The sequence below is a fragment of the Amphiura filiformis genome, chromosome 5 (genome assembly GCF_039555335.1).
Source record: "Amphiura filiformis chromosome 5, Afil_fr2py, whole genome shotgun sequence".
NCBI lineage: Eukaryota > Metazoa > Echinodermata > Ophiuroidea > Amphilepidida > Amphiuridae > Amphiura > Amphiura filiformis.
Window position 1 is genome coordinate 46698519 of NC_092632.1, and position 27215 is coordinate 46725733.

Consider the following 27215-nt stretch of genomic DNA (forward strand, 5'->3'; position numbering starts at 1 on the left):
CTAGGCGCTATAGGCAAATGCAGCAGCTTAGTTTGGTTTGGTGCTTACACGTGTATCAGTAGTATAAGAACTGTTTCGAAACTAGGCATACGCAGTGTTATAAACGCCAGGATGTGACTGGATCTTGCCGGTGATCTACACTACTAAAGTATCTAAAACTTGCAAAACAGTTTTCCACACGCGACATGTAAAACATTTATTGACTTAATAATATTAATATGTGTTAAGTGTTTTACTAAAAAGCACTTACCTTAACTTCTGCCGTCGAATTGAATATAAGTGAATAGTACCTAACGTGACAAGATATTATCCTGCGTGGGGTGAGGGATTTGCGTTTTTTCCAGTTCAGTTACTACCTACGTCATTCTATTTGTTACTGTTGTGTACTTGGTCAAGGGTAGTTATTCAGTGTTTTAGTTCCGTTTACCATAGAAAGTACAATATTGGAAGCAATCAAAGAAATACAATATACTATCATAATGATATATCTGGTGCTCAACACTGAAAGGAAGTGATTTGATTAAAATAATCAAAGGAAAGTCTCTTCAAATAGGACTTGTTTTTAAGATAGAAAGTAACATGTCTCGTAGAAAGTAAAACGTTCTCTAAAATCAAGTTTTCTCAGCAAGCAAATATCCCAAATGAGAGAAATGTTGGTGCGTTGTATGTAGCTTTACATTATTTTTGTATGTAATTGTCAGAATCCGTTTGAAGATCAAAAACGCGTTCTATGTTATTTTATTCAAATGTGTGCCCCGTATAAAACCACGCCGAGTGATTGCTTTCTACTTTGTTGTATTGTACTGCAACCGATCAAAGAAATAATGTCACCATTAATCAGAAATTTTAGAAGCTCGTTTTGGGGGAACATGTTGGAGAATCTTGCATGACCAAAACAACTGTTTTGTTATATTATCAATATCTTCATAATTTAGACATCTAACTACCTACATTATTCTCAAGATTCTGGCACTCGCTATACCATTTCATTTTCACTCCAAATTGAAGCTAATTTTGCACAAAAAAACGAGTTTTTTTCCGCCATCGGTGCCTCTGAAATTTCAGACCCAGAGGATGATTTAAGGAAGCCCCATCATGCACTGTAAAAGTGTTATCACTAGTGTTTCAACTGCCACTTTACTTTTCAAATCCCATTGAACTCTGTGCAAAAGATGTTGTTTTAGAATTGCCCGTGTGTCATTATTACTAAAGTGATGTATGCATGAAGGATAATACACGCCTTCTGTAGATAACATAAAATGTGAAATCGACCAACTTTTAGAAGGTGTTTTTATTGTAAATATATCTATCCAAATTCAAATTTAACCATGCACGTGTGTATGCAGTGGGCGGGCAGTGGTGTCATGTTCACTCACACAGCTGTGTTAACCGCAACACTTGCTGGGAAGTGCTTAAATCATCCTCTGTTTCAGACCGATATGCTTGTTTATTCTAACAGCCATTGTGCGGACGAGATTGTAATCACCTTATTGCATCAAATTGTAATTATACAGGGTGTCCCAGAAAAAATTACCGTGCAAATGAATTTGGACGTAAGTCGAGAAATGAACATCAGAATCCACAAGTCTAAATATCAGCATGTAGCCCATCTTATCCTGCATCTTATACGCTAATTTTACTGGAATCGGTTGACTGATCTCGAAGAAATGAGCGATTACGTAATGCATGTGTCAATTCACTTCATTCCAAGTTTGAAAGAAAGATCATTCAACATAATGCGCACTAGTGGTTAAACTGTCAATGGGCTTCATATTTTGTTCTATGAAATCCTTTTCGTTCTTTTTAAACAACATGTGTCTTGAAAAGGAAAGCATTTAATTAGGTTTTGTTCAAATTTGAAAACCTGCACAATATTGAAAATGAAAGCTTGCATGTAAGATGATGCACGGTATTTGTCAATATCTTTTTTGTTAATGTTGATATAAATGTTGCATAAAGAATTACTACATAAAGAATTCCAGCTGGCTTAAAAAAATTCTCACACACATTAATGTTTTCGGAATATTTCCAAGAAATTGTAATTCAAAGTTTAAATCTTTCAAAACTTCAACATTAATGTTGCATGGTATCAAAAATCACACGTAAAGCTGTAAGCACTAGGTCATTGCCATTCTTGGCTCAAATGTTCTTTGTAACGTTAAAATATAATATATTTGTACAACCTAAAGAATTAAAGCTGGAGCGCTTCCAATTGCAGAAATCAAATTTTTCTCGGACAAACTGTTATTCATCTTCAATGAAGCATGAATGCCATAACACCAGATGATGATTTAAGGAAGCCCCATCATGCACTGTAAACGTGTTATCACTAGAGTTTCAACTGCCACTTTACTTTTCAAATCCCATTGAATTCTGTGCAAAAGATGTTGTTTAAGAATTGTGCGTGTGTCATTATTACTTGGTCGATTTCAGAACAAAAGTGATGTATGCATAATGGATAATTCACATCTTCTGTAGGTAACATAAAATGTGAAATCGACTAGCATTTTGAATGCGTTTTTATTGTAAATATATCAGTTCAAATTTAACCATGCCTGTCAATGCAATGTGCGAGCAGCGGTGTCATGTTCACTCACACAGCTGTGCTAACCGCAAGTCAACACAGTGGCGTGGTGGGAAGTGCTTAAATCATCCTCTGCCATAACACCGTCAGGTTTTAATAGATAATGTGGACTAAATGTAATGAGATACACAAAGTTCAGGAAGCAGTGATCGAGTATGAAAAAAGCGCCTGTTGATCAAACTTGGAATGAACTGCATTGATGCACCCATTATACAATCGTTCATTTCTTCGGAACCAGTCAACCGAATCAAATCAAATTTTCGTATGTTATGCACAACAAAATAGGCTATGCGCTACATTTTAATGTTTTTGATTTTGATGTCTATTTTTCGACTTACGTTCAATTTTATTCACTCGGTAATTTCTCTGGGACACCCTGTATAGCCGCTTTGAGATCAAACAATTGCGTAAGTTGGTGGGTGGCCGAACGGTTAAGGCGCTGAACTATCATAATGAATCTCTAATTAATATGAGTTTAATGTGGTTGAATTTATTATATTTTTTCCTCTTTTTCTAATTTTTTCTTCATTTTTCCCCACATGTCTTTTTTTTCTCCTTTTCTTTTCCCCTTTTTCTTCTTTCTTTCTTTCTTTTGTTTTTTTCTTTCTTTCTTGTTCTTGTTCATTTCTTTCGTTCTTTTTATTTGATTGATTCGCTGACTGCAGTGATGGATGGTTTTTCTACTTTATATTAAAGAAATTTGTAGGCCTAGCGCCTGAATATTTTTTACAAATTCAATTTAAAATCAACACATTTTCCAGACAGTGGCTGATTCAACCTGGCATGGTGATTTTGGTGTCTAGTCATAGGTTTTGGGGGTCAATGAATTCATTAAAACTATTTAGAAAGTCAGGTAAGTATTACATTATGGTCAATCCAAGATGGCTGCCAATATGGCCGTCAATTCATGGTTTTATTTGTAACCATCTTCATATTTAACTTATGGTGGTCATTTTGGTGGTCATTATCATGGTCTGTCTGGAAACTCTTGATTACATCATATGAAATCCATGATGGCTGCCATTTCAGCACCAAACTAGAATTGCTTTCATATTTTGGATTTCGTACCCCCGGGGGGCACTTCCATAACAGATATGCATCATGTGCCTCGGGATAGACCCCCTTTTTCAAACCGGCTTGTACCCAATGACCCCCTTTTTTGTGTTATGGTCCTACCTATTACCCAATGACCCCCTTTAAAAAAATTCATGTACTCAATGACCCCCTTTTTTCTATTTCCTGCTACCCAATGACCCCCCTGTTTAATTCCCAAATGTGGTATTTGTGTTCTCCTCCAGAAATAATGAGACTTCTCAAATTTCCGAGGTGGCCAAGTTGTTTTTTCGCTGTTTGGCACTTATTTATGTGTAATTAATGATACTCTTTTGGCAATCCTGTACCCAATGACTCACATTTACAATTTATTACCCCAATGACCACCATCCTTTTTTCAAAGTTTCATACCGAATGACCCCATTTTTTTAGGTTGTGTACTTAATGACCCCATATTTTTGTAATTGTACATTTGACCTGAATGCCCCCTACTTTTAACATGGCCGAGGCACATCCCTGCCATTTCAGATAGGGAGGGCCTCCCCCGGGTTCGTACCTAATATCAACACGGGGAGTACAGGGGTATCCCTCACCAGTATGCTAAAAACTATTGGACACCGAAGGTGACCAAGGTGCACTAGAATTTAGAAAGGAAGTTGTAGATACATACTTTCGTAACACTTATCTTGAACAAACGCCAATATCGGTATAACCCCTTGAGAGGCATCCCAAAAGCAGAAGCCCCAAGGCACCAATTTGCAGCAGAACCTTGACAGAGTTGAACTAAGTAATATTGAAGAACAGGAACAAATCTGCTCCAGGTATGAATTCTATTCCATATTCTATTCCATATCTGGTATACAAGAAATCCAGATTATCCTGAAGAGAATCTGGAGGAAGAAAAAAGTACCTCTGTTGTGGAGAGTAGGAGACGCTGTCTTTATATATACCAAAAGAGGGGGACAAATCTAAATCAGAATTGCTTAGAAACATTACGTTAACTAATGTCAGTGGGGAAATGTTTTTCCAAGTGGTTACCAATCGCCTGCTCAGTTTTATGGTGCAGACTGGATACATAGATCAAGCCATTCAGAATGGATTTTACCTGGAATCGCAGGATGTGCGGAACATGCTCTTATTGAAAAACCACATCGTGAGCAGAATATCTTGGCAGTTCATCACTCTACTGCATTGTATCCCTTTATTAGCGCCGGCCCTGTTTTAAGCTGACAATGTAATATTTTCATTCTTTGTGCTAAATTCTTACCTGCTTACGAATGCGTCAAAAGTGATAATATAAAATTAATTAAAATTAATTAACAAATCTGAATCTGCCAAATTTCCATACGATATTGCACTCATTTTAGGTCTTCTATTTACTGAAAATCGGTATAAACAATTGTGTCAGTGAAAAACAAAGAGAATAGTTTTGATCCCTGTTAATAAATCTTGTTTATGTATGGGCCCTTTTATTTGTTTGGAATGTTACATTCTTTGGATACAGATGAGATGCTTGGTCATTACAATAACCCAGTGGTTAATTGAAAAGTCTATCAGAGCTGTTTTTCTCAAAATACCGTAGAATTGCATTTACATGCCTCTATATGAGGTGTTTTTTGACAAAAGAGACGAAAGGTAGACACCCTCCACAAAAGCATTACAATAGATTGGTCTAGCAATAATTCATGTTTGTACAGCCGCCTGTATCAGTTGCTCAAACTTCTAATGTTTTTGTCGTCAAAAAATAACCTCATCACTTGTACGAGATATTTTGATCAATTATTACTATTATGTTAGCATCGGCTATTTAGTTATCTTTATATGATTACCAGCTTACTGACATAGATTACAAATAATTATCAATCAGCGAGGCTCCTAAATTTGATTGTTGCTCAAACTATGTAATAAAAGTAGAGGTGTTACGCATTGCTAGATTGTGGGCGCACGTTTTAAGTCCTATATGTACATATTTGTCATTCGTTTTAGCAAATAAAATATAGACATTAAATACAACTACCAATTATTATATATGTGCTTAATTTACACATCAGATACATCCTTTGAATGTATATCTCTTATATTTCAGTTTTGTGTTACTATAGGAAGAGTTTGGTTCCAAAAGGTGCTACCTCCAAAGGCTGCTGCATTGAGTAAAATTCATTTGAAGATACATGGATATCGGTAACCTTGCCAATCTAACATGTCTAATAACATCGTGCTTATCACTAACAAAAATAATTGCAAAAATTAACTTCCTCGTGCGAAGAAGTTAATAAATATAAAAGAAAATTATTTTTTGTTTGTTCCAAAATGAGCTAAATCCAATGGCAGCCATTTTAAAACTTTGCATTTTTACAAATGATGTTGAAAACAGTCAAAAAATATGTTAGATTCACAAACATCCATTGCAATCGTTACATGTCACTAAAACTTTAAAATGTTATAATAAACCAGAAAAATAATATGACACAGGGCAGTTATTGGATCCAGCGCAACTCTTCATATAAAACTTGTAAAACGTTTCATTGGTCGTTCTTATCAGTTTCTGACTTAGCACTTAAGTCGGTTTGTTCTGTGGCCGGCTCTGAGTTGGAACCATGTTTTCCATTTGCTTCTTTTTGGTTCGTGTTTGGTATATATTTCTGATCAGTATCCTCTTCGTGACTATCCATCGTCTCTGATTCTAACACGGTCATTGTCATTCCGTCGATTTTAGTAACCACCGTGTCGTTGTCTTCAGTATAACTTTCACCCGTAAGACGAGTATCATTAGATACTGACGTAGCTCCAGTGGCTGCTGGCTTCTTCATCTGCTTCACCTTGGGTTGAGAAGGTGGTTCAGAGAAGCACCTGGCACAGATGATTTTGCGTACATCTTTCTGACCGTAGCAGAAGAGGATAAATATCAAAACTCCTTGGAAAGAGTTGCAAATACAGAAAAGTAGTTGGAAGGCAAATCGAGCTTCTTCGATAGCAAGGAATCCAAATACCCATGTTATGCCGAGAGGTATGGATACAGCGAACGCGTTCAGTAGGCGCTGGGAAATCTCTTTAACTCCAGTCTTCTGGAAAAATTCCCCGTCACCACCTTCATTCTCACGATTTTCAAGATCGGACTTTTTAACATAGGCTCTAGAACTCAGAAGCTTTCTTGCAACCAAACCAAATGTGATTATGTTGTGTAAGATGACCAGCCCGATGGGAAGTAGAAGTCCGAAAAACAGGCCATAATTAGGTGCTACGAAACAACTGCAAAGATAATTAAATTGTTTAGGATATTTTTATTTTATTTTTATTGTTTATTTGAACGTACGCGTTTTAACTTTACCATAACTGCAACAATTGTAAACTGTTTGCCGGTCTAGAAGACTTAATCTTACAAATTAATACAACCTGTATCATAAACATATCCATGTACTTAAATCGTCTATGTGTGGGTGACCGTAGGTGACGATCTCCCCGGACGATGTCGAGTGGGAAAGGAGATACGGGACATAAACAAGAGGAAAGGCAAGAAATTTGCTGGTACAAACTACTTATTATTACGTATCTACTATTGTGAACGAAAACATGAATGGTACTTACTACAATAAAGGTTTAGCTAGGTATTCGCCTTGTTTTATACCCAGTACCACACCGACTGGTAGCAAACCAACACCTGTCAAATAATGCAAATGTAATGTTTTTTTGGTTTCTAATTTTGAGGAAGGGTAGTAATGAAAGTGAAAGTGAAAGAGGTCAAGATTTAATTATGATAAAATTATAATTTAAAAAAAGAAATCCATGAATGTATGTCATATATTGCTAATAATAATATTAAAATTTGTATATTGTTGTTGACGTATTCGTGTTGGTTGTGTATGCAATCTACTTGATTACAATGCTTATTATCATTGAATCCATATATCATCAATTCTAGAATTCCTTACCCCAAGCAAAAATACCAGCTTTAATTAGAAACTTCCTCCCCACTCTGTCTGATTTAGCCACCAAGGTGATATACATATGGCGAGCCTCAACCCCCATCCACAGTACTGTAGTCAAGACGAAGTAGTGTAGAAGAGCTGCTACAATGATGCACCCTATCTCGGAACCGGTGCTGTCAATGCCGAGCAAGAAGGCAAAGTATAAACCCAGCATTGAGATGCAGAACTGGATGAGGATCTTTCGTTGCAAACTAATGCGAAGTCCCCTGTAAAAGTGATTGAGCAATTGATTTTAGTTATACTAGCTTTGATCAAAGTTTGATCATATAACGGCTATAGAGACAGGATTAGCTGAGTGAATAAAAGATCTACAGAACTTAACAGATTAACAGGTGTTCTTCATATTAAGTGCTATGGTATTTTGAGCTCGAATCTGTCTCAAAAGTAGTATGTTTGTCTCAGTGCGTAACAAGGGTTTGTTTGTGCAGGGTGCGGGTACCGGATGTTGTTTCTGTTTCTTGTCTCAGGCCTCGTTCTGGCTTTGCCACTATTTTAACATTATATTACAATATCTAAAACAAGACAAAAGACATGCCTGCAACAAAGGAATATCATCAAGGTCAAACACAGTCCAACTATTGAGGCAGCACATCCGACTTTGCTAATAACATCCAAAACAAAATTCATAGTCCCTCCTGAGAAATCCTATAGTAAAACAAAATTATGAAGTTGCGTTTACATTTGAGGGTTTACAGGTAACAAATTACCATAAAGATATTGTTGTTTCACTCAAATTCAAGACATGAAAATAGACCCAAAGGATACTTGGTGTTTGGCGCTTTGGTTATTTTCTTATTTTCGTAGCAGAGCGTTATGTAGATTTTCCTATTTTCTTAGTGTGTGAATTGATAAGAAACTCGTCAGTATCAGATACTTCATGGTTAAATGAATTTCTTCCAAATTTATATCGTCTACACTAGCAGTCTTCGTCCATATGAGTACCTTCTGAATAAAAGTGCACACCTGCAATGGCATGTTATTTTTCCTGACTCTAATGATTGAGGAGATGATTAGAAGGTTGTCTACTTATACCACAAGCACTGCAAAGTACGTGCAAAGCTTGTAAGATGGTTGCAATGTCAGGTTATTTTTCCTGATTCTAATAATTGAGGGCTTGTTATAAGGCTGTGTACTTACCACAAGCACTGCAAAGTTTGTAAGATGGTTGCAATGGCATGTTATTTTTCCTGACTCGGCACTCATCAGTTCACATCCGTCTTCTGCCCAATCGCCGATTCCATTACGCTTGCTAAAATCCCAATACACGCATGTGGACGTGTTCAATTGGGCTTCTGTTAAGGTTCCGCTATCCTGTATAAAAAAACAAATTCTCTCTGTTTACCCCAAGGCTCATTGGATTGCTCCGTCAGCTATGTCAGACATGTTTCACCGTTATTCCTATTTTCATTTTTGTGAGAGTATTTTGAGGACAAACATTTTTGGTAAGTATGCTATTTTAATAGTTCATCATTAGTATAGCAAATTAGTGAATGAATCGATCCCGAGATAATACAAGCAAAAGAACCATCATATACAATCCTTGTGGGTCACTTAATATTAGGAAACAATCTGTTGGCCAGTTTTAGCCAATGTGCAATTCATGAACTCCGTGGTCAAAATTTGTACAGGGGTCAATATTCAAAGTTACCCAAATTATTGTTATGAGCAAAAAGGTCGGCTCCTATAAACTTTGACCACGGAATTTAGGGATTGCACAAAAAGCTAACGATGGATAACGTATTTTTCCTAATAGGTCCAAGTGACGACTCACAACGCACAAGGAATGTATGTGCCAATTATGTTGCTTGTATCACCATGTAGTCAATTGTGTGTCCTACGAATTTATTAATCTGCTGTACTACATGACTTGTCTCAATATTATCTGATGATAGTATATTGTCTGTAAAATGAAAACCATTCAGGATTTTTCAGAGGGAGCAATGGGTGTGGGACAAGGCGACATTCAAAGAGGCGAAATTTGACGAGAATCTAGTAAATATCACGGCGGCTTACATTCCAGAGGGGGGGGGGGGGCAAATGTCAATAACAGGGATGGTTGGCCGGACCGTGCCCTCTCTTAGGCTACACCACTGATTTGGGCCACGAACAGACATTCGCATTCAAGTTTTGCCTCACTTACCTGGTTCGGTATAATCTGTATAATAACTGGCTTCGTCAGGTTGAAAACATCTTTCCCAAGCACAACAGCTGAGATTATTGGACCCACAGCCACGGAAGTTTTGCGTTCCAGTGACTGGAAAAGTTTGTTGTCATTGTACGCAATGAAACTTACTTTGGTACCTTTACATGCAAATGAAAATTGGATTTAGTGTATTATTAGGCCTATTCATTTAAAATCTTTAACCCTGGAAAAGATTATGGTTTTCCATAGATATCTTACGAGCCAAGTTGCAAGCATTTGAATGCGTGAAGGTAACATTTTAGGAATGTCCAATCGCGATTAGGAATTTTCAAATCGCGTTGGAAAATTAAGTATGGTGGAATCGAATCTGTTGTCTGCCGAGCAGTATTTTGAGATTGAAAGATTGAAATATATCAATCGGTCGATTTACGAGAGTACTAGTATATGAGGGAAGATGGTGTGTAAGAGGGTACAGGGGTGTGTGCGTGGTTGGGGGTGGGTCTATATAGAGGTTATCCACTGCACTCATGTGTGACTTCTAACAAAAGGCACTGGTTCCCGTAGTATTCCTCATTCAAGCCAATTCAATGCACGACCTCGGAGTTACCTGTATGACTTTGGCGGGCTAATTTGAAACATTCATGGTTGCACGTACAGGTGCTTCTTTTGAAAGTCCTAAACAAGGTATAGCAGTCGCTGATAGGATATGCAGCTTATAGAACACGGATAACCTGTGGGTTGTTGAGATGGTTGGGTGTAGGTTGTAGGGCTTTCTGCTTGGGCGCGCTGGGTCGGTCAGTCGGTTGGCAACGGTTTACGGTATTTTTCACAACAAACCGACCCAGCTACACACTCCCATACACAAGAAATTCACAAATGGCAAATCCTTGAACATTTTAAAGATTTCATGTAAAGAGAGGGTTGCGTCGATCCTCCAGCGTGGAAACCCATAATACTATCTTTTCATCTTGCTTATGTATATGATCTATTTGATATAAAAATATAATTATTATTACTGTCCTTTATGGAAGACGCTCCAGTGAATATTTACCCTGTATAGATCATTGTTGTGGTTTGAGTTACGGGTCAAAAATTACTTTCACAAAACATTGGCCTCGTTCCCATACAAACGTATTCACTTCTATTGACGTCATCTTTTGATACACTTCGTAGTTTCAATTAATATGACATATGTGAAGTTTTGTTATGCTCACCATTGCTATTACCGTTCTCAAACACGTCCTTTGGCAATTGAATAGAACTTCCATCTATTTGCTCGTTTTCCTCCGCATCTGGATCAAAACTCGCTGCATCAGTTTGACTGATTCCAAACCCAATACCACGTGTCTCATTAATAGTCACACCCTCTACAGCAATGTTAGGCTTAAAAGAGCTGAACTGTCCATGCTTCTCTATTGTGTATGATACTTGTTTCTCAACTGATTTTAAGATTTCGGACGATGCGTTTGCAGAATCCTGGTCACCTGATGGTATGTTGGCAGACAGAATAGAGTCGATGGTTTTGATGACACTCTCAGTGACCTTCGTATGGAAAAATATATTTAACGAACATCAAATCATATCAAATCAAATCAAATCAAATCTACTTTATTTCCAACTTCGTAACATGCAGAAAATAGTTTTTAAAAGGTAAAACAATACCGTATTTATACATAATGAGGTTTCATATTTGACACAAAATGAACTAGTTCTTACGTAAGTGCAAGACTGCGTCGAATCTATATACCATTTCTTCCACCTTTAAGTTTAACATTGTTCATTGTATGTTTCTTTGAAAGCGCTGGATAACTTATTAGTGTACCAACAGCTGACAATGTATGAACTTGAAAATTCTTAAAGAACTTTTTTTCAATTGTCGAGGAACTATCAACATGAGGAATTTTCATATATTTGAAAGTTGACTGAGTACACACTTAAAATTACGGGGTCAAACTATCAACCCTTTTAGGTTAAATACCACTAATTATGTATTACACGTGTTTCAATGGGAAAATGCCTAATTTCGGGTGAAATTTTCTCATATTCAGAACTCTCACAGTTCAATGCCACCAATATCAGGTGAAACTATATGATTTAGATGCCAAATGATCAAAAATTCAACATAGGTTGACCTGAGACTTTTCTTGTTTTAACGCACTGAACCGTAAACACATTAAAATGACAGTGCGCCCTCGAAGCTGAAAGTTACAATATGATAAGGCGACTATTTACTAAAAACCGAAGCCGTGCGTATGAATTTTGGTACTATTACATCAAAAATGTCATATTATAAAAGAAAATGTACCATTTTGAAGCATCAAACTCTATTTACACGCATAGGCCTATGTACGTTATTTAGGGCAAGGAAATCACCAACAAAATGTGCATGTGGGTCTAATTAACAAAGTGGCATGTCTATATGATCATCAACATTGATTTTTCATCATCATTATGCTTTCTATATGTATATACAGGCAATCGAAGGTTGTTGAATTTAGAAGCCCTGAAATCACAGAAACCAGCCGTAAACCCAATACTAATGCCACAAGTCCCCCCCCCCCCCTCAACCCGTTACTACCGGTACCTCAACGGGTTCTAATAACATACCTTAGTAGTCGAAGAAGATGCACGTTTTCTTGCCAGGGCAAATACAGTTAAATATTGAGAAATGTAAGCAAAGAATAGCTAGAAAAGTCTCCATGACGAATATCAGATCCATAGAATTCAGTGTTTCTATAGGTTAAATACCACTAATTATGTATTACACGTGTTTCAATGGGAAAATGCCTAATTTCGGGTGAAATTTTCTCATTCAGAACTCTCACAGTTCAATGCCACCAATACCAGGTGAAACTATATGATTTAGATGCCAAATGATCAAAAATTCAACATAGGTTGACCTGAGACTATTCTTGTTTTAACGCACTGAACCGTAAACACATTAAAATGACAGTGCGCCCTCGAAGCTGAAAGTTACAATATGATAAGGCGACTATTTACTAAAACCGAAGCCGTGCGTATGAATTTTGGTACTATTACATCAAAAATGTCATATTATAAAAGAAAATGTACCATTTTGAAGCATCAAACTCTAAAAGGTACTTTTTGGCTATATAACTTGATCAATTTCAGCGATTTTAATGCAGTTTTTTCGAATGCCATGAAAACAAATAGTTCCTCGTCGTATTTCAATGTATCGCCCAGGCCTATTTAGTGGTCTTTAACCTTTACGGGGTCAGTTTATTTAACTAAATCAACTACGGTCGGGGTCATTTTCTGTTGTTTGGCATCATTTTAAATTGACCCTTAAAAGGGTCACATTTAAATGGCCCCAAATATAACCATTTTCTAATCGGGACCCCTGAATGAAGTCATTTCAACCACGTTAGGGGTCATTTTCTAATTGTGACCCCTGAATATAGTCATTTTTTGACACTGAGGGTTATTTTTCAACTGACTATATTAGGGGTCAAATAACTTTTTACCCTAAATATAGACATTTTTAACCATAATTTGGGTCAAATTTTTCACTAGATCACCGGGGTCAAATTTGACCCTTTGGTGCATAGTTGACTTGTAAAGCGGGATCAAAAATGACCCTTTCGGGGTCAAATTTTGACGCTGTAGTTGTGTGTGTATAGTACACCTAAAGCGTGATACTTACATTGGGTGACGGCGAGCGAGCATTAACGATGTTGTTTAAGACTGTCCGTGCATCTGTAATCTTAACATTGTCTGAGGTTGAATTTTCTAGAATCCTTGCAAGTGTGTCTGTAACTTCTTGAACATTATCTTCTGTTACTGGAGTCTTTAAATAACAACAAATTGTGATGATTGGTATTCTACAATATTTGCAATTGCTTACGATCCTCTACAAGTTAATGCAAATTGATAGACAATTCCACAAGGCACAAATATGAAAAATACGCAAGACAAATATGGGTGAAGCATGGATAACTGTGAATTCAATCACAGTAGTCACAAATGCACGTCTCAATTCGAGCTATTTGAATTTTACATAGTTATAATAACATTTTAAAACTTTCAGGACATATACACGCTAATTATGCATGATTTAATATGCTGATTTTGGTATGATTATGGAGGTAAAGTGATAACTCCATGATTAGGTGCTTTTTTCGATCTCCTCTGCCTAAACCAGCTTCACATACTTGTTGGTGTCTGCTTTCACTAGGTCATGAATCTCCTAAATGCGTATCGTTTTAATAAATTATAATTACCTTTGACAAATGTTCTATTCCAGGCCTCTCGTAACTTCCGCAATCTTGGAAACTGATATTATGCCATTGACCTCCCAATGATTCATTATAGAAGCAAATTCTCCTGGCAATTCCGTGTTCTCCTGTTTGAATAAAATAGATATTTATAATAATGAGATCTGCTATTCTACGAAACAATGACAACAATGCATGGATATCGATTGGTATTGGCATTTCTTACCCAGGGCCGGATTTACGCTGGCCCCTGGGCACAGCAAGATGATTTGCAACTTGGCACTTCGAATGGTACAAAATTGAGCAAAAAAAGCGGTCATTGGTCAAATATGGTTGAAATTTTAACAAGTAACCCGTACCTTAACCATAAAGGTCAGGTGTATTACAGCCCATTATGGTTGCAGAAATCTGCAACCATTATAGTTGCCGATTTAGGTGATTCGTTAATGTGTTGTTTTATTGAGGATTTAAAAAATCCCAGTGCTGATATCTGGCGGTTGTTTCTTAATTTGACAAAACTACATGTTGCTTCCTCTTTTCCGTACAGACAAATTGGGAATTACTATACTTCGGCTGCATTTTATCGTGACATAGGTGAAAATTCACACCTTCTTATAGCTCCTTTCATTGACCAAGATTAATATTACTGTATATGCTTCTTATGGTTGTTATTAAATCATCTTGTGAAGTCTGGTTGCTAAACTTCACTTTTACGTAGAAGCTTGTTTTGGCGTCTTTGCCTTATTTTGATGGATATCTTGCTTTTAAAGACAACCAATTTCAAAATTGTGTTAACTGGACCTCATTCAGCATGGGGCAATTTGAATATCGGTTGCTGACTGTCCATCAAGTACACAAGACGCCAAAAAATGTATATATATATGGCCGGCGGCCAGACTTGTGTTTACTTACGGTTTTCCGTGTTCACGGGACACCTTTCAATTGATTCCACTACTATTTCATCATCTGTACTTGTAACCACAGTTTCAGGCCAAGAGACCCGATCTCTGCCAGTGGCAACATTATCCTCATTGATTCTGGGGCAACTTGCTGTTAAATGAAAAGACAAATATGACGTCTGTTTTACAAGCAAAAGTTAAATAGAGTAAATTACTATACCTCATAAATATTTATTAGGTAATCCAGACATCTTATTGGTTAATAACGCCAGCGTCCGAGTACGGTATTTTGACTACTTCCCCGCGCCTGTGCAATTACGCGAACGCGGGGAAGTAGTAAAAACTTCCGCACCCCTACTACCACGCGGTATATCGACCCCGCGCGTCACCGTTCCTTCAGACGTAGCACTATGTTAGACAACGGCAATTCTGCAGATGCGAATTCGTTAAAATGGCGTCTGCTGCAGTTATTTTGCCGAGATTACCGATGGATAATAACTCGCGAATTTGACGTTTTATGAAACAAAATGTTATTTATGGAAAGTTAAAAAGAAAATTTGAATAATGATAGGTCAAAATGTAAATATTGATTGAACAGAAATCCTGCAATAAAATCAGGTAAGCAAAATATTAAGCTTTTACCATGCCGACCGGCACGTTGACATGTGTGTTTTGACTTTTGTTTACGATTTTACCGTGATAGTGAAAATATTTATGAGGTATAGTAAAACAAATACAACATGTTTCATTTCGGGACGCGTCGGGAAGTAGTCAAATCATCCAACACCTCGGGACCAGTAGTTTTGACTACTTCCCCTCAAAACATGTTGTATTTGTATACTATCGAATGATTCTCAAAGGTCATACAGGCATGAAATTGAACAATTGTTCAAATCTTATTTAGAACAAACACATATTCCTCCAGTCGTAAAAAGATTTGAAAAATGTGACTGGACACTACGAATCAGCCGTAACCTCGGCCCCCGGTCAATTTTGTTTTATTTCGTGTTTAGAAATATATATCATAAGCTTTAAAATAGCATATCATTTGACTTCAAACGATATCCAGAAGCGGGGTTGTGGTTTGTTGAACTCTTTTTCGGTTTTATATGAGTCTCTTTTCCACTTTGCTGGTAATAAAGTCATAATTGGCGGTCATTTCAAATCATCCCCGAGTCAACGAGGTACAGGAATGTCCTCTCATTGTTAATTGTTGGTTATACATATACAATGCAATTGTAACGCACCACTTGAACATGATTTAGCCAAAGCAAACAAAGACTAGAGCTATTTAATAATTTTATATGTAGGTTCAATATTATCCTCTTTAGCAATAAGATTATTGATTGGTTTAAACGCTATCAAATGAGAAACATGTCTCGCCTAATTGAGACACCTATGAATACGACATGCGGCACATTTTGTACTGTATCTCAGAATACAATGTGCCGAGTTTACGGCTCATTGGTAGTGTCCACTCAGAAATATATAGTTTAATCTATCTGTAACACACCGGTTTACTTTTAAGCAAAATGCTCAGAGGTCATATTAGCATTACGTGGTTTAAAATTAACATATGCTCAGATTTTCATTAATACAGGGTGTCCCAAAAAAGAGGCCCCTCATTGCGCCCTCTTTTTCTCCTATTTTAGAAAAGTTGATCAAGTATATGTTAGTATGAAAAGAAACCTTTACTCGTTAGCTTTAATAAATCGGCTCATAACTTTTGAAGATATACCCTTTTAAAGAAATGTATCCGTTTTTCACTCTGTCCACGGAGGAGGTTTGGTAACTTCAAAGATTGAAAAGTGCATATACCATGCATGAATATAAAACATTCTCGATGATAACTTTATTTTAGGGAATGTGCTTTACCGGTGGGCTTATGGGCTATGGATTTGGTTAAGTGTCATTAATTTGGGCGAAATTGATGTGGGATGGGACTATACTTGCAATTACTTATGTTTTTCTCGGTTGTTTTATGCTTTTTGTTTTATTATGTTTCTTACTTTCTTATTTTATTTTTTCTTGCTTTCTTTTTATTGACAACGTAAGTCATTTCTCTTTTTGGAAAAAAAGGTAGCCCTGAAAAGGGCTGTTTCGTTTGTCTTTGGTTCTTTTGAAGTGAGTTTACTGTGCTGTTATGCCCTCTACATTTGTACCTGGTTGCCTTCTTGACGAATACAGGTTTCAGCCCTAGTCATCATTGCATCAATTGCGTTGCGTACCAACCTTGTGCGCCGGATACTTGCGAATATAGCAGTAATACGTTTGCAAAGGTCTTGGATTTTTCCACCAATGAAGAAATCAAGTGGTGTGAGGTCTGGTGATCTTGCAGGCCACTCCACAGCATGACCCATCCCAGCCACTCTGTTTGCTATCCGTGGACAGAGTGAAAAACGGGTATTTGTCTTTAAAATGGCATATGTTCAAAAGTTGTGAGCCGATTGAAATAATTGATTTGGTTTATTAATGCTAACAATTATAGGTTTCTTTACATACCACCATATATTTGATCAACTCTTCAGAAATAGGCGAAAAAGAGGGCGCAATGAGGGGCCTCTTTTTTTTTGGGACACCCTGTATATTAAAATGATTAAATTGCTATATATTTGATCAAATAAGTTTTCACTTATAAGTTAGTACAGTTTTAATGGGTATCGTGTCTTTTGCATAACACAACCGATAGGCCTACATGTTCAGAATAGGCTTCATATTGACCCTTTTCCATAGGTTGTTGACTTCGATCGGGTGAGCACTTGTTTGTTCAAGACGTATTAATTGGCTCATAAGTTCAAATCAAATAAGTCGTATGCACATATTTTGTATTTTGTAAGTTTATACAAGGTTATTAACAAACTTAATTTTGCTTTGAAGGAGCTCAAGTAGTAACAAAATATTAATCCTAAGTAAGCAGTTGGACAACCGTATATAAAAACATTTTTATAGATAATATCGAAAGCTACAATGTGATGTATCAAATCTGTGTTCGCTTTAACTAACACATCTTCAACCAAAAATCACATTTTCATCAAATAACTTTATTTTTATAGCCAAGATTTAAGAGTAAAATCATGGGTAATTTCCATATCCTGACACGCAAGATATTCAGAGATGTGACGATGGAGGTAGAAATTTTTGAATGACCCTTGTTGATAATATAACAGAAGAAGTGACACCCATCGAACTCTATTGACCATAAAATATTTTAGACTGCTGAAGACGGGGCACACTATTGTTTTCGAGCATTTTGACATCAGAGTTACTACAATTTACACCACATGCTTCATTAACACATGTATTAATTTGTTCATTCATGTTGTTTTGACATTAAAGCATTCCAGGCAACGGTGCATTTATTTGTGTAGCAAGGTGTTACCAGAACAAAGAAGATTTGGAATACTCCAAAAGTGTACATTTTTCCCAAAAAGGGGGTTTGTTTGGTCTTCTACACGTAAAATTAAGTCTAATTTATGAAAGGACACATCTTTCAATGTCTCTTGATATTTTAAAACATTTTGAAAATGGAACATACCGAGGAAACTGTTCACAGTGAAGAAAGGAGTAAATGGGGCCACAAAAAATGTCAGTTTTAAATTTAGCCTATTAAGAACATCATTAGCTATCATTAATGGTACAAAAACCCTTCCATGCTTTTTCGCCAGCTAATAAGAGCTGGCTATCTAATTCGGAGATCGTCTTTGTTTGCTAAAGAGATTACGGGGTACTAGCATTGGTTTGAATTACTTAGCGGAACTTTTTATGGTGAAAATATATGTAAGACCTGTTATTCGATTTGTAAGAAAAAGAAAGTATGTTTTGCCGTTTCAACGAATGAAAACGAGTGAGAATTTCAAAAGTTATGGTTTGAAGAAAATATAACATTAAAAATTATATGCCACATAATGCCAGGCCTATAATAGTTTCCACAGCATATCAACGAAAGAAAATGATAGTATCCTTGTTATCAGGCGTTCTTAGATTTACATTTGCAGACCTCCTGGAGATCAGCACAGCATGAGATGTGAGTGTATTGATAACATGATTAAATTAAAACCTTTATGGACCTAAAAGTCAAAGTAAAAATATCCTATATCCTGTATCGTTTTATGGATAAAAATGACTCAAAATGTCATTTATGAAATAATTGGTATCTTAAACATCAGTTTTGTCTTTTCAACAGGAAAAATTCAGGGCCTATTTTTGATATGGGTACAATTGATATACATGTAGGCCTATTGAACAATATCAGTCTTTATACATTTTATAATGTGCTATGTATAAATTGCGAATTAATATATAAATTAATATAAAATTAATGTGCATGTATAAGGCAAGTAGGATGGCAGTTTTTAGCCAATTAACTAAAAACTGCAGTGTATTTCTTTATATTAATAATGAGATAAGGGTAGCCTAAAAGGAAGAAAAGACAAAAAGACAGAACAATTTGGAGTAATTAATTAAAGAGTTGACAGGAAGTTATAGGAGTTAGTGTTTGGTTATTCTGTGTGCATGTACTTATCATTGATGGTTTGGCGCAGGCGGCGAATGGCATGATCAAAGTAATACTTTGGCATGATAGAGCCGGCAGCTTGTGAAACCGCCCGGCCGTATGGCATTTTCCAAATACTCGGTTAGTTTTGTGGGGTTCATTATCGAACCCCCATGGTTTTAGCTTGTATTTATATTATTTACATATAGGCCTATTTGTTTGTGAAATTTCAAGCGTTTTAAATTGTCAAAATAATCCCATTCAATTACACGGTTGACGATGAAAATGCAATGCGACCACCACCTGGTTTGGTGCATGATGGATCATTAAAAAGAGTGATCCTAAAAATGCCTTCCACCCAAACTAATTACAAGACCTCTTCTGCATTGAAGCTGGCTTCCCCTTTTAAAGGGAATTTTTATTCATTCAGGGCCATATTTACCATGAACCAATGCTAATGCTAACTAAGACATAGAACGTGGTCATAAATTATTATTATTGAAATTCTTTTGTTGATTACAAATGATAATGTTTTGGATTCTCTGCATTTTCCGGTCAACTTACGACGCAGAGATTTCTTGTCATATCGTATATTATTCGTTTGATGTCTTACGTAAAGGAGGATGGAAGTAACAGATTTCTGGTTCGAGTCCCATTGAAGCCGTGAAAACTTATTTTCTTTACATAATGCGTGATTGCATTCCTAATCTTGAAATTTTGAGCAGCAAGATCGCATGGTGTACCCTTAATGTATCGTTATATGTGTTTGTTTCAGCAATACTTCATGGGATTGGACTCATGATTTCTATCTGAACGAGTCTTCAAATTTGGGCTTCATGTCATCCATTGCGAAATATGCCTGGTTTGTTCGGTGAATTCATGAAATCATGTTGAAACATATTGATGGGGGTGGGGAGGGCTAAGCTAATAACCATCAATAATCTATAGATACCATCCAAAATATACGGGCATGTGCGTTGCCAAGTTGCCAAACCATTTTGACCATTGGCTGTCCCATAGAAACTTATGGTTACGAAAAAATTGGATACTTCTTGATTATTTGACCAGTGATTCTACCTGAAAAGATTTTTTACACTGATATTGGAAAGGAGTATGCTGTGTGTAGGAGCAAACTTGGATCGCTCCCCTGATCGATTATGCTGAAACTGGGTATTCTTTTGACTCGCATCCAACAACCAATAGTAGTAACTTCAAATGACAAATCAGTGCACAAAAGGATACACTTAAGATGAAATGTATCTTGTTTATTATCTGCACTTGCTTTTCTTCTACACATCGAAGTCTTTCATTATGTTAGACAAGGTAAAATATTGTTTCTCTCCTATAGCATCAGCAACTATACACTATCAAATTCCCAAGATGGCAGCCTCCAGTACAAAACATGTGGAGTGCAAAGATTAAGGGCGCACAACACTTAAACAAACATGCCACAGGAGTGCAAAGATCAAGGGCGCACAACACTTAAACAAAACTTTGATTTAGGTAAATGGCATTAACACTGTGATCAATTCAAAAAATGGTTATTATATTACATTATTGTGTTTTATTGATGACAGTCGCATGAGACGACATACCTTTGTGACATTTATCTCCGGTAAATCCGTCTGGACATCTACATCTCTGACCCATTCCTGGTCCCATTCCTTGTCCCATTCCTGGTCCCATTCCTTGTCCTATGCATGTTCCACCATGCATACACATGCAACCTGCAGCTTTAGGGGAAAATATATTGACAACAGAATATACTTTTGTTATTGTATGTTATAGTAATAACTAATATATTATAACAATTTTAATTCTCCTAATCATAACATCAATGATCTCTCCATTACCGGCATAGATGCCTCCCACAAACTTTCAGACCCTTCCTCTCGCCTTACCAAAGAGAGTTTTTGGATCCAGCAACTCCGCTGTCTCACACCCCTTGGGCTTAACATTGAGGAGTAACACCTCTTTCTGATCAATATTTATTGATATATTGATTTGCTTTTTTCTTTCATCATTGTGTAGTAGCTGTAGTAGTTGTGTAAGTTTAAATATTGCAGTCATTTCTGTGATTGCTGTTGTAGAGAGTAGATCAGTTGTAGTATTTACACACTGAAGATGATAGTGAATCGAAAGCTTTGTGGATAACTTTAAACCTGTGGCCTGTTTATTTTGTTGGAACTTCTATATATTTTACTTGTATCTCACACGAGATCCAGGCCCCCTCTCTGGCTTGTTGTTGTTTGCAGTGCATCTGTTGTTTGCCTAATATATTATAACAGTTATATAACTTGCTATATTCAATCGACATCAAGAACCTCATTCTGCACAAGCAAAGAGTAGGAACAGTTTGAAATTGAAATTGAAAATACATGCTTTTTCAAGTACAACCGCAACAAATGCTCGTCCCCCTCCCCATGTTATAATAATTCCCCCCTCCCCGGTCGTTACGTTTCTGCCTAGAGACATTCTCCACAGCAACTTTCGATCTTCTGCTGAAATTTTCGATTCTCGGTTTTGATTTTCCGCTCAGGTGATGTTAATAGCTATGTCATGACTTTGCTGTCCTTCTCGGCATTTTTCTGCCACGGAACAAGCTGTTGCTTATTTCGCTGTGGAAAATTAGCCGTTCCATCTGGGCGCAATATACTTAATAATCACCGCTTTTCAGTGGTTTACCAAGTTTACTGGTTACTATTTTAGTCACGTAGTAGTCTTCCACTCAGTATTGTTTGATACATACGAATAACACAGAACTTGGTTTGAAATTGTGCAAGACAGTAACCAAGTTAGATCACACACAAATTTCGTTTAATAACGACTTTATGTGCAACGGAGAATTTTTGTCAGAACTCTACAAAGATACGACCTGTGTGGCAAACCTTATATCAATTGAGGGGCTTTACCTGAAGCGATATTGTAATACGACATGCCACGATAGTGCTGGTGAGCTTTAGAGGTTGGCGCTGCACGAGGTGGGTAAAGTCTGTTGAATTTGCCGGGTTTTACCAACTACTGCCCTAATTTTTTGTAAACCATGCATCGAAAAGGCTAATTGGATGATATTCATGCCATGTTTAAAGGATCTCTCCGGCAATCACAACAGTATGCCTTATATGATAGAAAAGTAATTATCAAGCACGAATCACGTTTTATTTGAAACAAACTCATATTGACCATAAAAACGAATTAAGGGCAGAGTAATGGGAGAGAACATGGACCTTTTCGAGCTTCATTATTTCTGAATTGTATGTCCAAAGTATATAAAACTATACATTTTTGAAAAGGAAATGAGTCAAGGAATCCCATGGTGATGTCAGATTTGTTCAAAAATCTCAAGTTTTTGAAAAAATCACAAAAATTCACTTTTTTGGCCCAATTTTTTTGTGACAACTTAGAAAAAAATCCGTTCGGAGTAAAAAAATTCAGTTAGCTTTTCATGAAGAAGAGACATGAACTTAGGGAAGGTTTTTTATTTTTTGAAATTCGTCTCTTTTTCGAAATATTGAAAAAAACATGTGAAAAAAGACATTTTGTCACTCTATTAAGCTAAAATTGCACATAATGGTGTATATTTTTGTTTAAAACAAATATTTTGAAAAATGAAAAAACCTTCCCTAGACTTTGATGTACTCCAAAGGATAGTGCAAAAAGTTTACCCTTTGCTTGCATATTTTTCGAGTTATCTTGTCACAAAAATCGCGCAATATTGTCAAAAGTGAACTCAGAGAAATCGACGTTTTAGTAACAAAAATGTCAAAATTATGCACAAAACGTCCTTAAATTTTAAAACGGTAAGACTTTCACACTTGTAAAAGCTGTATCTGGTGCATGGTCTAAATATGCATCTTTTTGCACCAATTAATCTATAATGTCTGATTTCAGTACGCCAAAATTCATAATAATTCAAAATCTAAGTGGCATTTTGACTGCAAATTTTTGTTTTGTTTACACCACATTTGCTGGCGTGAACAACATACCGAATGCGCCTTGACTGCGTTGGACATACGCGCAGAGTTGCGCCGCGTCACGCGCCGCGAATCACGATCGTAATCACAATATTTCGCATTCGCGCATTTCTGACTCATTATTTCCCGCCAATTTACTAAGCTGTCTTGAGCCATGTGACTTTTTAGAGTTGAAAAGAGTGAAATAAATCAAGCAAAAATACGAATAAATATTAGCAAGTTGTATTTTATCAGTTTCAAGTGAAAGAATACATCTTAGTGTTGATAAATATCAAAAAATCTCAAATTCGGTCGTGGACGAATGTGTCTTCCATTACTCTGGCCTTAATACAGCCGTCTCTCAACACGCGATATTCAAAATTGTCCAGTGCAATGACGTCCCAGTAATACAATGAAGGCTGATAACACTTGAGCACAAGTAACCATTACGTCATTGCACTAGACAAATTCGGCACGGGAATTTTGAATATTACGTGTTGAACGCCGGCTGTTTTTATTCGTTTTCATGGTGAATATGAGTTTGTTTTAAATCAAATCATGTGATTCGTGCTTGATAATTATTTTTCTAACATATAAGGTATAATTTTGTTTATTGCCGGAGACATCCTTTAAGCCCTTTGCTAGGCCTGCATACATTATAGCCTATGATGGAATGTTTAACAGACAGCATTAGGCCTACATGCTGCCCTAATCATGAGGCCATCAGCCTTTAGCTTAATTTTTGTATTTGAATTAAATTCAGTGGTGGCGCTATGGGGATCTTATTCAGGTAAGATCAGGCATTCTGTCTTGAAATCCCCCATAGCGTTCTTGCTCCCCCCCCGTTTGCTCCCCACCCTTTTGAGGCAAAAAACCCAATGACCCCCCGAAAACAAATCCTGGTGCCACCACTGAGCTATCTATATATCCGAAAAAATATAGAAATGATAACAATAATAATAATGTTTACATACCAGATTCGCACGTATTGTCCCTGCGACACTTAGCTAGAGGATCTGTGATCGTAGACATCATTGGCATGATAGAACTAGGCATCATTGGCATGTTTGTACTAGGTATATTTGGCATGTCAGTACTAGTCATCATTGGCATGATAGCAGGCATTTCTCCTTAAAGAGGGAAAGAGAGAAGAAAGCTGGTATTTAATATTAATATTTGATATTTTTCGCCGACAAAGATATTTAATATCCAGTTAGATTTTCGTCAATGTACCTGGTATTTGTGAGTGATGCAAATTTGATGGCACTTGTCCCAGATTTTGTTCGGGGGTCGCCAATAAATAATTATACTCATTGACACAAATTTGAAAAATTGTGACGATAATGCGCTAAATTGTACGTTGTATACAAGAGCTCGCTTGGCGCTCGCTTATGACTGGGATCATGAGTGTATGTTAAGTGTATTATTGCAAAGAACTATGATTTCAAGACAGAATGCCTGATCTTACCCGAGTTAGCTTCATCTCTACATTCCTCAATATTCATGAACCAAAAACAATCGTCATCTGTTGGCCCACAGTATTCACATTCATCATATTTTCTAAATCAATGAAAAAGTTCAGTGTAGTATTGCGTCAGTTGCAACAAATACATATATTTTTAATGGTGTGAAACATATGCTATATACATGTACAAGGTTTGTCTGAAAGAACTGTACCGTCAGATTCTTTTTGTTTGCTAATTTGCTTTGTTTATGCCACAACAAAACAAAACGGAATGGTGTGTTATTCCGTGATAAAGCAGCTACCATATGTATATATATTTTTAAATTTTATCTACCCCTCCGTTCTGGAATTATTTCAACCTCACACCTCATTGTATCCAGTCCACGAGTCATCAATGTGCGCTTGATACTTCAGGTACTACTCGCGTTGATATGCTGTGTAGAATCCGGGGACAGGATTCAAAATGAATTGTCCGACGGTACAGTTCTTTCAGAGACATCGTGTACTCTAGCTGAAATATATCTAGGCCAATTTGTTTATGTATTAAAATATTCCCAGAGCTAATGAAAGAAATTACAATTCTACGTAAGAGGGTCTAAAGCTACTCGAATTTGTGTCTAGCGTTGTGTGCTGCTAAATAATTATGTAACATTTCAATATTTTCATCACACAAATTGTCATGAATATAAGTAAAATACGTTCTACACGGCAGAGTAGCTCATTTAAATGTATGACTAGTTTTAGTCCCTTTTGGGAATATAAAAATCTTACAAGCATATTATACATCCTCCGCAAGTTGTGTCTGGTTGGACGCCGGCGTTACACGGCATGTCCACTGCAAAATAAGAATATACAGAAATATTTATGTCTGTGTATAGTTGTATTGCTTTGTAATGTGTACAAAAAAATATAATGGCAATCTTGACACCTAAATTTTATACAGGGGTAACAATTCATAGCTTAAAAAAGTTTCATCCAAATCCAAATTTGGCCGTATTCGTCGAGTCATAAGTTAAGTATAGAGTTTGACGTATTCAATATTTTTAGCTGAAATTGAAAGATAATCAAAATAATTACCTAAACAATAAAAAGTCAAACATGTTTCTAGTGCATATACTTTTGAAGTCACAGACAAAAATATGTCACCAAATTGCCCAAAATTTTATGTGTGAAGTTGTGACAGCAGGCACATGTACCATGTACATGACTGTATGAACCCCCGATTGCCTCCTATTCTTTACTGTAAGAAATCTGTTTTGGATGGTCTTGATTTACGCAAAAATTACTTTTGCGCTTTAAAGCGCTTCGACTTGGTGGAACATAGATTGCACTATGTGATAGTTTATGAATCCATTATGCCAGTACCAACATAAGTCAACATCACTTAGGTTTTGGTCCAAAATATTCAGTGAGTGTTGGTTCTATGTAAAAGCATATAACAATAATATTGGTAATTTAAACTTATGATCTCAACACAAAATTAAGACGTACCTCAAATAATGACCTTCATTATCGTAAAAAGTAAGCACTTATTCCTTTGTCTTACCTGACCTAGAGGATTGACCAGAAACTGGCATCAGTAATGCGTACCAGGTCAACAATATGCAACAGATCCTGAACATCATTTTTTTAAATCCAGGCTCTATCTAGTAAAAGTGAAAAAAAACCATCCAAGAAGTTACTTATTTTTATATCTGATTACACATATATACGAATTTGTTTTATTCAATAATGAACCAATACATTTGGGCCACCAAAGCGGCATTATAAACCATTACATGAATATAATACAAACAACATGATAATGAACATGAAGAATTAATTAACTGACTTTAGTGGGCCTGTTTCGCAGTCTCCAAATGATGTTGTTTCCAATCATGGAACTAACAGAGGCATACTTGGCAACAGCCTTGGTAACACGTTTGGGGAAGACAAGTTTCTTCAATCCACTTCGGAAACGGTGATGAACATGACCGAATTAACAGAATGTTCTTCTTGCCAAAACCAAATATATTTTACTGACCTGACAGTTTCGGTCATCTTGGTTGAAGGCCGTCATAGGAGTGATGGTACTTGATCATTCCTTCTGGTTGATTGGTCACCAACAGAGGGCGCACTAGCGCCCAGAAGTGGATCGTATTCGTGACTGAGAAAATGGGCCCCTCATCTCTGTTCATGGTGTTTGGAGCTCTCTCTCTTATCCACATAAATTCTTTGATGCGGCGAGCCCCCAGTTCACATTTCTTGTCAAGAACTTTTGCGCCGTCCCAATAATATGTTGAACTGCGTGGTCTGCGATTGCTGATTTGGATTGTTCACTTTCCGACTGTTTCCTGGTTTGTCTAGTAAAGATTTCTTTACTTTTTGCTACTTTGTCCGATTCCTTCTTATGTTCACCCAATCTA

At 36.6% G+C, this 27215-nt stretch overlaps 1 protein-coding gene across 1 annotated transcript; it reads right to left on the reverse strand.

Moving 5' to 3' along the window:
- Positions 1-5999: 5999 nt before the first annotated feature.
- LOC140152241 (adhesion G-protein coupled receptor G7-like) lies at positions 6000-26435 on the reverse strand. The gene is made up of 15 exons (XM_072174544.1): positions 26357-26435; positions 25582-25645; positions 24814-24905; positions 24320-24475; positions 20988-21125; positions 14914-15051; positions 14008-14129; positions 13431-13574; positions 10981-11308; positions 9764-9924; positions 8761-8934; positions 8159-8268; positions 7567-7829; positions 7223-7295; positions 6000-6886 (listed from the first exon to the last, which is right to left on the reverse strand). The coding sequence occupies exons 1-15, from the start codon at positions 26433-26435 to the stop codon at positions 6160-6162; spliced, it is 2769 nt and encodes a 922-aa protein (XP_072030645.1). The 3' UTR covers positions 6000-6159.
- Between the last annotated feature and the right edge of the window lie 780 nt (positions 26436-27215).

What these genes read in the sequence shown, in the direction of transcription:
- LOC140152241 (XM_072174544.1), bottom strand. Translation starts at nt 26,435, where the DNA reads ATGATGTTCAGGATCTGTTGCATATTGTTGACCTGGTACGCATTACTG. An exon ending in TAGAGATGAAGCTAACTCGG is followed by an intron (nt 24,476 to 24,813) that starts GTAAGATCAGGC and finishes TCCCTCTTTAAG; the next exon opens with GAGAAATGCCTGCTATCATG. An exon ending in TACAGATTATACCGAACCAG is followed by an intron (nt 8,935 to 9,763) that starts GTAAGTGAGGCA and finishes TTTTTTATACAG; the next exon opens with GATAGCGGAACCTTAACAGA.